Below are 12,510 nucleotides of genomic sequence, written 5' to 3' on the forward strand. Positions count from 1 at the left end.
TTTATAGCTGGGTCTGACTTCATATACCCTTAGGAGTTATGGAGAGTTTTGGCTAACCATACATGTAGTAATACATAAGACATCCATGAATGAGATGGGCCTACCATATTGAAAATAGGGTCATTGCTTTGATGGTCACCACTGGTCTTTGCTGCAGCAATGATGCATGCAACTGCTGCAGCTAATCCCTGGCCTCAATAGTAATACTGCCATGTATGGTGATGAGCTGTATCAGTCAAGTGGAAGTGACATCATAACTTCAGAACAAAGGAGCACCAGGGCGTGGGGGATTTACAGGGGAAGTATTTTATCACTGTTGCTTGTTAAGATATTGCTAGTCAGGCTTATATAGTTCCTGCAAACAGCAAGACATCAATGCAAGACATAGACCATGTCTAGGAGGAGGTACTTAGGGCTTACGTAGAAGAAGAAGATTGAGCATTGAACATGTCCTCACTTTATTAAACAGTTTATTTACAAACCTGGAGAACCTTCTCTTTGAGGCCTCATTTTACTGCACTGTTGCTCATACTTAGAGAAATCACATAGAATGGAAATACAACGACATTACCTTTTTCCATTGGAATCACGTAGCGCAGTTTTGCTCATCTCCCTGGACCTCGTCTCTATCTCCTGGACTTGTTCTAATAGCGTTTTATTGTAAGAGTGTTTGGCTCTGCAAAAATAAAGCAGAAACAACAAAGATATTTATCTTTCAGAATTTTTTAGGGTAGGGATACAGTCAGGTTTTTTTGGTGCAGCTTTGGAAGCCAAAACTAGGTGTGGGTGACAACCTATAAATGTATTCTCCTCCTTATTTTTCAATCCACTCCTGATTTTGGCTTCAAAAACGTCATCAATAAAACCTAAATGTGTGTCCTTATCCTTATATTCATGTAATCGTAAAGTATTCACTACTGCGACGTGTGAGTTCCTGCTCCTCTAGGAGGACAGAAGGTTCAGAGATCCAGATGTTCAGGAGCACAATATGAAAATAACTTGGAACAGATCAGATACAAAATGTCCAATTCCACCCTGATTTAATGGGATCAGCTAACTAAAGGTATACTATGTAGCAGTCATAATGGTACAATGACATGGATGGCTTTGGTCCCTTTCAGACACAAGGGCCTGAGTGAGACTACTACCACTGCATCCCCTATAGCTACAGCCCTGCGCCCAATTATCCAATGATGACAGAGGAAAGTAGGATCAGATATGATGGATGTTAGAATATGTGATCCAATGTTCCCTTAAAGGGGCTAATTCATGAAAAGTTTTTCTCCTTTATAAATAGGATAAAGGATAACTAAATGATCGGTGGAGGTCTGAGCACTGAAATCTCCACCAGTCTTGTAAACAGGGGTGTTTTTACCCCCACCATCCCTGTTGTTAATACAGTTTGGCAGTGGCAGTGAATTCACAGTAGGGGGAAAAACACCCCCATTCTCAGGATCAGTGAGGGTCTTAGTGACCAGACCTATACCAATCAACTATGGTTCTATGGATAGAGGATAAGGAAATTTTGTGGCATAACCCCTTTAACAAGCTTCTCTCCAATAAGATAAACATACAAATTCGGCTGTGGAAAGGTGGGAGAGATGGCCAACATGTTTATAGCCAACTTTAGGTAACTGTTAAACCAGCCATGTACAGAACATTAGATGAATGTTGGTCCAACCCATGAATTCAGTGGGACCAGTCAGTGAGCAAATGTGTATGGGAGTATCCTGATTGTTGGAGAAAAAGAAGGAATGGCCATGTCATATTTACTACCCTTTAGAACACATACATGATTGGTCAAACCCAGTGTGTATGCGTATATGAGGACTGGAAGGAACAGTGGTTGACCAAGTAGGACTGGAAGAAAAGTCGACCAGGACCAGAAGGAATAGCGGTTGGCTGACCAGGACCGGAAGGAATAGTGGTCTGCTGACCAGGACCAGAAGGAATAGAAGTTGGCCAACCAGAACTGCAAGGGATAGCGGTTGACCCACCACCTTAACAACTTTAGTTAACTGAATGACCACCTATTGAGAAGACATTAGTCATAGACATACTATGGCCCAGGTCTTAAGTTCCCATATCTGTACTTCAGAAGTTCTCCCCAGTGATAACCTTTAAGGTGAAGTTTTTTTTCCCCCATGCAAATGACAAGCCTTAACATAGTTGACTTTACTTGTGCACGACAGCATAAAATAACACAAAAATATTGTAACCAGAAAAACCGTCCGGAATTGAAAAGTCAAAAAAAAGACATGGAAAAGACAGAAATAAAATAATTGAGACTGTGAACACTGAGAGATACAAAAAGCATCACTTCACAAACAAGGAGCCCATCTTCAGGGAATGACATTCTCTTCAATTATTGACAGTGAGAAATTCTACAGGAGCGCTGCCAGAAGCAGGAGGTGTAATTGTGCCTTGGAACGCTCTCCATAATGTCATAACATGTGAATTGAAGTGGAGCATGCCCCAGATTTGTTTATTCAGACAGGCACCAGGGATGTCAAATCACAAAAAAGGAGCTAATCAGATAATAGAACAATCACCCTCCACCGGGGTGTCCCGAAATAAGCTCAGGAGGCCACATAGCAGATAGTTATGGAATGCCACAAATGAGTACATATGGCGACTAGAGCAACAATGTATCTGTGCACCGCCAGGGCAAATCTAACAAATCTAACAAAGACATTATAAGAATATGACAGCAGCAACGGGTGTGCGCAACGGGGAGAACACAACTAGAACATGTCACTTATTCGTATGAAAATATAAAAGTGGCAAAATGTAGAAAAAGAGACAGATGAGAACTGTCACATATCCATTATCCTTACGGTTAAATGTTCCCTATACGGTATATTCATACAGGGCACAGATATAATTTGTCCTTACAGACATGGCCTATACTGGCGTCAGATTATTTTCTTAATTTTTTTTTAATCAGCCTTTCTAAGACCTATAACTAATTAAATAGACCCACCTGTACTAGACTTGTGTTTTGTGGAGGGATTTTAATTTTTAGGATACGAATGGAAAATTTTTAGTGGGCCACAGCACTGCAGAAAAAACCTGCAGGACTTTCTGCTTCAATTATACCTATGCAATCGCCAGTGGTTTCCTTATAGGTATGATTGACATGCTGCGGTTTCCAAAACTGCCATGTTTTTGGAAATCACAGCATTTACGCTGTGCGCATGTTTCTGAAATGTGTAGCTGGGATTCGCTAAATTGTGGGGACCTGGCCTTAGGCCTGGTTCACATCTGCGTTCGATATTCTGTTCGGGGAGTTCGCATGGGGACCCCCTGAACAGAATACCGAACGCATTGGCAAGCGGTGAGCTTATGAAAGCACATGGACCCCATAGACTATAATGGTGTCTGTGTGTTTTCCACACAAATCATGCAGAGAGAAAAGTACTTCATGAACTACTTTCCTGTCTGCATGACTTGTGTTGTCTCCGCACAAAAAGCACACAGACCCCATTATAGTCTATGGGGTCCATGTGCTTTCATAAACTCACCGTTTGCCAATGAGTTCGGTATTCCATTTGGGAGGGGTCCCCATGCGGACTCCCCAAACGGAATACCAAACGCAGATGTGAACCAAGCCTTAGGTTTGGTTTCCTCAGGCGTCTTCTGTGTTCTACTGACAACACCTGTCAAGATGAGGTAACCCTGGCCCAGGTAGCGGGGTGTCCCTGATTATATGGGTTTCCTATAGGACTCTCTTCCAGACCGCTGATTCTTCCTCTTATACTGAGGATCCATTCTGCTATATGGGCAGAGGAGCCAGCGATGGGATTTCCAGTTGAAAAAAAGAGGTTTTTGCAAGATTTAAAGGAATTGTCTCACAGGACTGAGGATAAGTGTTTGATCACTGGGTCCGACACAAGTAAAGGGTATCCTTGCAGGTACCAGCGTTTCGGATTGGTCCCAGTGATCAGACGCTTATCCCTTATTCTGTGTCCATAGTGGGACAATCTCTTTAAATCTTACAAAATTCCCTGTAAGCCTTTTAACCCAAGGCCAGAAAATCCCTTTAATACGGCAATAAAAGCAGTTGTCACTTTTACCTTCTCAAGGGGTGATGTCTGGTCGGAAAGAAAATTGTCATTTGGCTGTGTGCAAAGGAATTAAGTCAAAAGTTTTAGAGCAATATTAGAAAAACCGTGAACATTGCAAACATTCAAGCTGCGAATATTTGACTCATCCCTGTCACAGACGTAGATTAGGACTAGAAGCTAGTTTCCTTCTGTCTCCATATTTCTGCTCCTGACATGAATCCCAGCTTGTACACCCCAGGATGGTTTATAAATCATGGCACAATCCCCCTGCTCAGCTAATGTACTGTGTAGATAAGAACCCCCCACTACGCTGGATGTTTATCCTCCCTCGGATTATGGCAATGCACAGACGCTAGCACTCAGGCAGGGGTAACAGAAGTGTTTGGGGTCACCCGGGCCGAGTTATGTTATTGTTCCCCTGACAACCTCCTAATCCTGCTGTGTGCAACCGGTGATTTGTGGAGAACTTCCTAGCCGAGCCTAGAAGATATTGAGCAAATCCATCACAATCGGCTTTGTTGTCTAATGGTCGGGGTAAGCTTGTTACATCAATTAGTTGGGAAGTGTTATGGAAACCTTACTTAAAAGGGAATTTATCCTGACGGCGCTAGACTAAGCTATGACAAGTCGCCGCTGTACGCCTCGGCTGGAGGACTCCATTGGTTCCAAATTCTATTACATTGTTTCGATGAATATTTCTTGCAGATGTATAAATATTTGACGCCTCGCACATGGAAAATGTTTCCTTTAAAATGTCATGGAAACGGGGCAAATATACAATTTATTGCAGAATGTTTATTTGTGGTTAATATATTAATACAATTTGTTCTTTGGTTTAAGGAGGGGTCCTGGATTTAGTTTTAGAGGGGCTCCAGCTGTGTTTTATAGGCCATGCAATAATATAGTGGCTAATGGGGAGAACAGAACAGAACTTGTATCTGCGACTGTATCATCGGTTATCCTATAAATGATGATAACTTTACTTTGTGCATTACTAGTATGAAAATAATACATTTATATAGTTTTATGTATTCTACTTTTGCACAATTGTTATTTTAAAAAAAAATCCTGCTCACTTATATAGCGCCATCATATTCCGCAGCGCTTTACCGGTGTTGTCAATCACTGTCCCATATAGGGCTCACAATCTACATTCTCTATCAATATCAGTAAGTTTTTGGATTGTGGGAGGAAACCGGAGAACCCGGAGGAAACCCACACTAAAACTGTGTTAGGCTAAGGCCCCACGGGACAATACACACTGCTAAAGCGTTGCGGGAAAAAAACACGGCGGGAACACATTGCGCTTCTTCCCACAGCGCTTTGAACAGAAAGTTTACAGAGTTTTCCTCTGCGGACTTTCTGTTACTATTATATCTACGAGAAAGCCGCCAGCGTTTCCATAGATATAATTGACATGCTGGTTTTGTAAATCGCAGCATGTCCGCGCTGCGGTTTTATATGCAAAGTGGGCATAGGATTCGCATGAATCTCATCCACTTTGCAAGAACTGTAATACGCCGCAATTTTTCCAGTGGCGTTTCTACCGCGGCCAAATTGCGGCGTTTCCGGCAGCAGAGGACCAAAATTACTTAGGATTTTCAACATAGCCTTTCAATTAACTTTATTGCACATGAGAAACTCAAGAAAAAACACAATGAAAAACTGAACAGAAAACTCATGAATTTCCACGGCACAAAATTGAAAAACGCGATGAAAAACGCATGTACATGCGCGTTTTTTCTTCAACAGAAAACGCAGCGTTTTCTCTGCGGTTTTTTTTTTGCTGCATTTCCACCCAGTGGGGCCTTAGCCTAATTGACATGCTTTGATTTCCTTTGCAGATTTTTTTTGGCAATGTGTAGATGGAATTAGGCAGAATCCTATCCTAGCCTTGCCCAAATAGTGGCATTTTCTCAACGTGGGGCCCCAGTCCAACATTGCGGAAACACTGCGTAAAATACAGTACTGGCTAAGTAAAAGAAATTCTGATTAATTTCATCCACTCATTACAAATAGGGGAAAAATAAAGCAGGGAAAATCGCAATAGAAAAAAAAACTCAATGAAAAACGCTGCAGAAAATAAAATATGCGTTTTTTTCCGCAGCATTTTTGAGCTGCGATTCGGTACCATGTGAACCCGGATTATGCTTCCTGATAATACTGTTTTGCCTTGGCACAAAGTAAGTGTTTCCCGCCCGGTATCTACAAGGAGCAAAGAGACGGTTGTTTAGTGATCAGTCGGGCTTTGGAGTAGGCAAATATTTGTATGAACAGATGTGCCCTTCAACTCTCTGCTAGCATCTGCACAGTTTAATGGGCTGACACTTGTGCTGACTTCTCCGCTGTGCCTGCGAGCGATCTGCTTGTAGGAACAGTCACTTAGTGCGTTGGGTTCAGATAAATTAACAAATACATAGAACATGGCATCAGCAGGTACCGGAACGTATGAGGAGATGTAATATCTTGTGTCACCCCCTCTACCTCATAGATTGTAAGCTCTTGCGAGCAGGGCCCTCAGTCCATTGTGTGTAGTGACTATTTCTTTGTAATGTATCTTTCTGTCTGTATTTGAACCCTACAAATTGTACAGCGCTGCGGAATATGTTGGCGCTATATAAATAAAATTTATTATTATTATTATAATATCTACTTTCCATTACAATCTTCCACTACGTGCACGGTATCATTTGATGGAACCTGACAACTCATGGAAGCTGCAATATATTTCTGGGTGAACAATGTGAACACTTAGTGGAGTATTATATCACATACCGTAATAGCAGATCAGGAGAGATTTTAGCGGGTCATACACATCAGATGATTGTCGGCTGAACATACCGATTTTGGAAGGATCAGTTGACTATCTCTTTTGCATGGGGGCTTTTTGTCTCTCTATCAAAGGAAAATGTTGGGGGTAATAAAGATCACTTCGATTTTCACGTTTGCTCTCGGGCAGACAAGAGGTATCCAGCATGGCAACCCCCTCTTTGCCAGTTCAGAATACAAACACACTTGGCCAAGCCGAGTATGCATATAAATATGGGAAGACTGGAAAACATATCTATCAGTCCCCCAAAAATTTGGTTGACAGCCATCTTATGTGTGTGGCCAGTTTTACTCTAGGCTATCCCATCTATTAGCTATAAAATGTGTGCACCCCACACTATGGTAAGACCTATAATATCAGGTCAGAGTGGATCGCTAAAAAATCCTAAAACTGATCCTAAATGATTTAGCATGAAGATAAAACATTGATTCAGTCCTATATGATGTTTTCAGTAGTTTTATTTGTTATATCTTCTACTTGTTTGGTTGCTATACCTGTTTTTATAAAGCTGAATGACACACAATGTGGGTGCTATAAGACCCTTCATAGGGTGCTCACATGAGGGCTAAAATGTATGTAGTCAGGATTTTCATTCCCTGGCTGTAGAAATGTTCAGAAACTTCTTCAGTATCCATAAAACCCATCAAAAGTTATACAGTGAATAAAATACAGAATAGAGGGGGTGAGGGAGATGCAGCTGCAGTTTTGTTCCCTATTTGTTTGTGAGGCTATATGCTGTGAGAGGGGCAAGGGAGTAGCAGCAGAGAGCAAAAACAGCCTACCCAATTTCCAGACAAAAAAAAAAAAAAAAAAACTTCATGTAAATTTAAAAACAATTTACAATTTTTTTTAAGGGTGTTATGATATTAAAGTGACTTACGCTCTCCACACCACGTCTCGTATGAGGCAGGCCGCAGGGACCAGCAGTAATCCAAGCCAGAAGTATCCGCACCTCAGCACCATCCCTGCCTGGAATAAAGGGGCAGATATGAAGACAATAACTGGAAATGAGACAACAACATAGCCTACAGGTATATTAGCCAAAATATAATGACAGGAAGTGTTCCAAGGAGGTGCAATGGAGCGCACAGGGCTTGTATGGGACTATACGCAGGTAACAAGGAGTCAGTATCGGAGCATTGCAGCTCCATCTTCATGAAAACCAGTGTTTAGTCTTATGAAAATTAGCAGAAAAGGGCTTTAGGGTTGTGTCTTCTCCTGCTTGGACTTCACTCTCTGCTCTAGATAATAACCCCGAACTGCCACTTGGAACAGTTTTCTAGACATGCTCTGTCCAGGATGGGAGAGTAGATAAGCTGTGACATCTATTGTCAGTAGTGAATGCAATGACGGGTGATGTAAATGAGGTGACTGCTGCAAAGAGGACCCCCACAGAATTGGCAGATGTCAGCCTATTATTTGGCTTAGTAGTCAGAATGAAAATTGCATAATAGTTTTGTTTTTTATATAGTGACATGAAAAATTGTAAAAAATCTTAAAAAAATAAGTTTTGCATAGAAACTTGATTTAAAAGAATATGTCATTTTCTGACACATTCCCTTGAACCTAGCTATAAACATAAGGTAGCTATCCCCATTGTCACCCCTATGCGCATGCACGCTGGTACATGTGTAATGAAGTGGCAGAGAAGAGGAAACCTCTGCCAGGTTTCTGCTGCTCGATCCTTACCTCTCCTGATGGCTGCCATCAGGGAAGAGTCAGTAACCCCCATATACTTTAGGTAGTCGACTGAAATCATCAAAATCGAGGAGTTGGCAGATACAAAGCTAATGTGAGTTTCCTAAGTATCTGCTTTATCTACCTTGTACAAGTTCATGATCCCTGCACATAAGTGTTCTTCGTGGAGGATGTAGCCTGCACCTTCTAGAACAATGAATGTTTTGTAGCATACAGTCCTTTCCAGCTCTGGAGGTGTTTGTAAGCTCCATTAGTGCTGATGCAGTCAGGGGGTGCATAGCCACAACATAGGCAGGTTTATTTATGGGCAGGGGTGCAGTAATTGACTCATACTTAGCAGCTCAGGGATGACAAAGGGCAGGTGGTCACACAGTCATTTATCAGTTGTTAGGTGCTAAATCCTTTGGCTGTTGTCAAAGTGACAAGATGGTTGTAAAATTTTTGCTGCTCTGTCAGCTGAAATCTCAGAAGGGCCGTTCTGTTTAATTCCCCTACGTACAGAAAATAAACAGGCCGCTCCCGGGTTGATTTTGGATTGTCCAGTTTCCTAGTTGTGGAATTAGGAATATTGCCATAGACTGGAAGAGATTTATTTTAGCTTCAGGGTAACATGGAAATGTGTCTTATTTTTTAGACTTTTTTTTTTTATTAAATGAACTCACATTTAGAATACACTTCAGAAACTGCACTGTACTAAAGGTTCCCCTGCACCCCCAATTGTTGTCAACACCTACCGTCTGCAACTTCCCAGCATACACATGCATACTTGGTTTATTGGCAGTGCTGCATTAGAGGGCTTCACTTTGTCAGCGTTGATTTGCCGAATGCTATAGCATTCGGCAAATCAATGCTGGTTTTGCAGCAGGCTCGTCCTGCGCGTATCACATTGAAAGCAGTAGGTAAAAAAGCCTCCCATTGATTTCAATGGGGAGCGCGCGTATGCCGGCACCCATTGAAGTCAATGGGATCTGTTTTTTACGCCGCTCACTCTGAACCAGTTTTACGTTCTGAATGAGCAAGCGTAAACTAGATCTAACTAAGAGGGGTTGCGAATAGGGGGCGAACAAGAGACAGACCTGTTACAATCCCTTTGACATATTGTTTAAATCATCTTTCTACATGAAACATATTTTTAAATATTTTTTTGCAATGTTTTTAATTCTCATGTTATTTCTTATACATATTTTATATATTTCAAAAAATCCTAAAAATTTGGCAATTCCAGCTCTTGCCACTAAGCGTAAAATGATTTATGACTTCCTGAGATTGACCATGGGCCTGAAACATATCCTACAGACATCTATGGGTGAGTTTTCCAGTTTGCCCTGTGACCTGAGCATTACACAGAGAGTAAATAAGCAATGAAATCCTCTATTGCAGTAGGTGGATTCTGTGTCCTATATACATGAGAGCTGTGATCATCAGTGTGCTGATACGTGAGCTACTGCTGCAAAGAAATCTACAAAAAAACAGGAAGTTGCAGCATATTATTTGTCTTGGTGGCCAGAGTCAGAACTGCAGGTCTTATAGGATTAAAAAAAAAAAAAAACAATTAAAAAGAAACCTGATTTTATGTTTTAATGTTCTGGCGACATATTCCCTTTAAGCTTCCAGTAAAGGAATGACTCCATTAGATGTCACCCAACATGACAAGGCGGCTGCGGCTGGAATAAAGACTCCCTGAATTCCTGTAAACCAATGTTCTGCTTTGCCTGCTCTTATCTCCTATCAGCTTGTCAATAGTCTGGCACCCATTTAATGATGAACACTAATGTACTGCGCCTTGCTTTATAAATTGGGACCACCAACTAATTTCACAAGTGCTGTCAGAGACTTGTCAGGCGGAGATGACTTTCAGCCGCTGCTTTAACCTGGGCTGCAATGTAAAAGGTGTCTCCTAGGTGTAAGGCTTTCTGGTCCTGTGCAGAGTCACTGAGCCATGCTGTGTTGTAGGAATTCCTGTCTCCTCTGATGGTTGACTGCCTTTAAAACACGGCGGCGGCGTTGGAAAACAGTTCTGTGACCCAACACACAAGAATATCCACTGTTAAACTGCTTAACTGTGTATTGATGGCTTTATGTTACTGGAAGGGAAATCTGCTTTAAATATTAAGTTCTGCACCGTCTGGCTTTTATCCTCTTTGGGTCCTATCAAACTCAGGCACAAAAGGCGCAGAAGATCTCCAGGGAATACTGAACAGAGGTTTTGGCACACACAGAAAGAGTTTATTTGTGTAACTTTTTTCAACATCCTTCAAAGGGTCTATTATACTTTTAATAGCCTTATACACCTGCGAGTCAGCGGATATGGTGAACTCCATGCAATAACAGTTAATGGGATCCTATCTTAAAGATACTCAGGGGGGAATCGGAGAAAAATGACATTCATAAAACAGAACATACCTAACATGTTCTCCGGCTACGGGACAGGCAGTGTGATGTGTGTGCCGATTGTTAAGCATCTGACATAAAAGCCACCAAATCCAGCTTTACAAATACAGGTCTATGGAGTATTGTATGGAATCATTTACAATATCCCTACTAAATATCCATCTCATAGATATGTAACTCTCCGTGTACTATCTATCTATCTATCTATCTATCTATCTATCTATCTATCTATCTATTGTAATATTTGTATCCCCATCTACTCATATCTACCCATTTAGTGTTGCTGTAATTTTTGCATTTGTGTCTACAGATTGATCTCTCTCTATTTCATATCATAATTTTTTGTCAGAACTCCAAAGTAAAAAATTGGATTTGCACCCAGTGTTGTGTTTTGTTTCACATATGCTGCTCAGGATTACTCTTTCTATACAATAAGTATCTAAGTGACTATCCAGTTACTGTCATCCATCTATCTATCTTTCTATCTATCTATTTATCTCCTATCTATCTATCTATCTATCTATCTATCTATCTATCTATCTATCATCTGTCTGTCTATCTATCTATCTATCTATCTATCTAATATCTATCTATCTAATATCTATCTATCTATCTATCTATCTATCTATCTATCTATCTATCATCTGTCTGTCTATCTATCTATCTATCTATCTATCTATCTATCTAATATACATTTATCTCTTTTTTCTTTTCCTATCCAAGTCTAAATAGGTCTAGAGCAGCACCACGTGAATATGCTTTAAAAGGATGGGTGCCAGTCCAAGAAATCCCACATAACCACAATAAACAGATAGGCAGCACTCCAATACTGTGAAAGAAATTACTGTGGGTTTATTCCATTTCCAAATTGGAATGATCCCACAGTAATTTTTTTTCACTATATTGGAGCGCTGCCTATCTGTTTATTCTATCTATCTATCTCCTATCTATCTGTCTATCTCCCTCCTATCTATCTATCTATCTATCTATCTATCTATCTATCTATCTCTTTCTCTCATATCTATCTATCTATCTATCTATCTATCTATCTATCTATCTAATAACTATCTATCTATATACAGTCCTATGAAAAAGTTTGGGCACCCCTATTAATCTTAATCATTTTTAGTTCTAAATATTTTGGTATTTGCAACAGCCATTTCAGTTTGATATATCTAATAACTGATGGACACAGTAATATTTCAGGATTGAAATGAGGTTTATTGTACTAACAGAAAATGCGCAATATGCATTAAACCAAAATTTGACCGGTGCAAAAATATGGGCACCTCAACAAAAAAGTGACATTAATATTTAGTACATCCTCCTTTTGCAAAGATAACGGCCTCTAGTCGCTTCCTGTAGCTTTTAATCAGTTCCTGGATCCTGGATGAAGGTATTTTGGACCATTTCTTTCTACAAAACAATTCAAGTTCAGTTAAGTTTGATGGTCGCCGAACATGGACAGCCCGCTCTCAAATGATCTGAAAACAAAGATTGTTCAACATAGTTGTTCAGGGGAAG

The 12,510-nt window shown here is 40.6% G+C and overlaps 1 protein-coding gene across 2 annotated transcripts in view; it reads right to left on the reverse strand.

The window, feature by feature from the left end:
* The window catches only part of ATP8A2 (ATPase phospholipid transporting 8A2), a 576,493-nt gene that overhangs the window by 41,392 nt on the left and 522,591 nt on the right, over window positions 1-12,510 (reverse strand). For both annotated transcript variants that reach the window (XM_075265950.1, XM_075265949.1), the window contains 2 exons: window positions 7,778-7,866; window positions 572-676 (listed from right to left, as the gene is read on the reverse strand). In XM_075265950.1, coding sequence (XP_075122051.1) covers window positions 572-676; window positions 7,778-7,866 — 194 coding nt within the window. The remainder of the gene's footprint in view (window positions 1-571; window positions 677-7,777; window positions 7,867-12,510) is intronic.

Source organism: Leptodactylus fuscus, chromosome 2 (assembly GCF_031893055.1).
Source record: "Leptodactylus fuscus isolate aLepFus1 chromosome 2, aLepFus1.hap2, whole genome shotgun sequence".
Taxonomy (NCBI): domain Eukaryota; kingdom Metazoa; phylum Chordata; class Amphibia; order Anura; family Leptodactylidae; genus Leptodactylus; species Leptodactylus fuscus.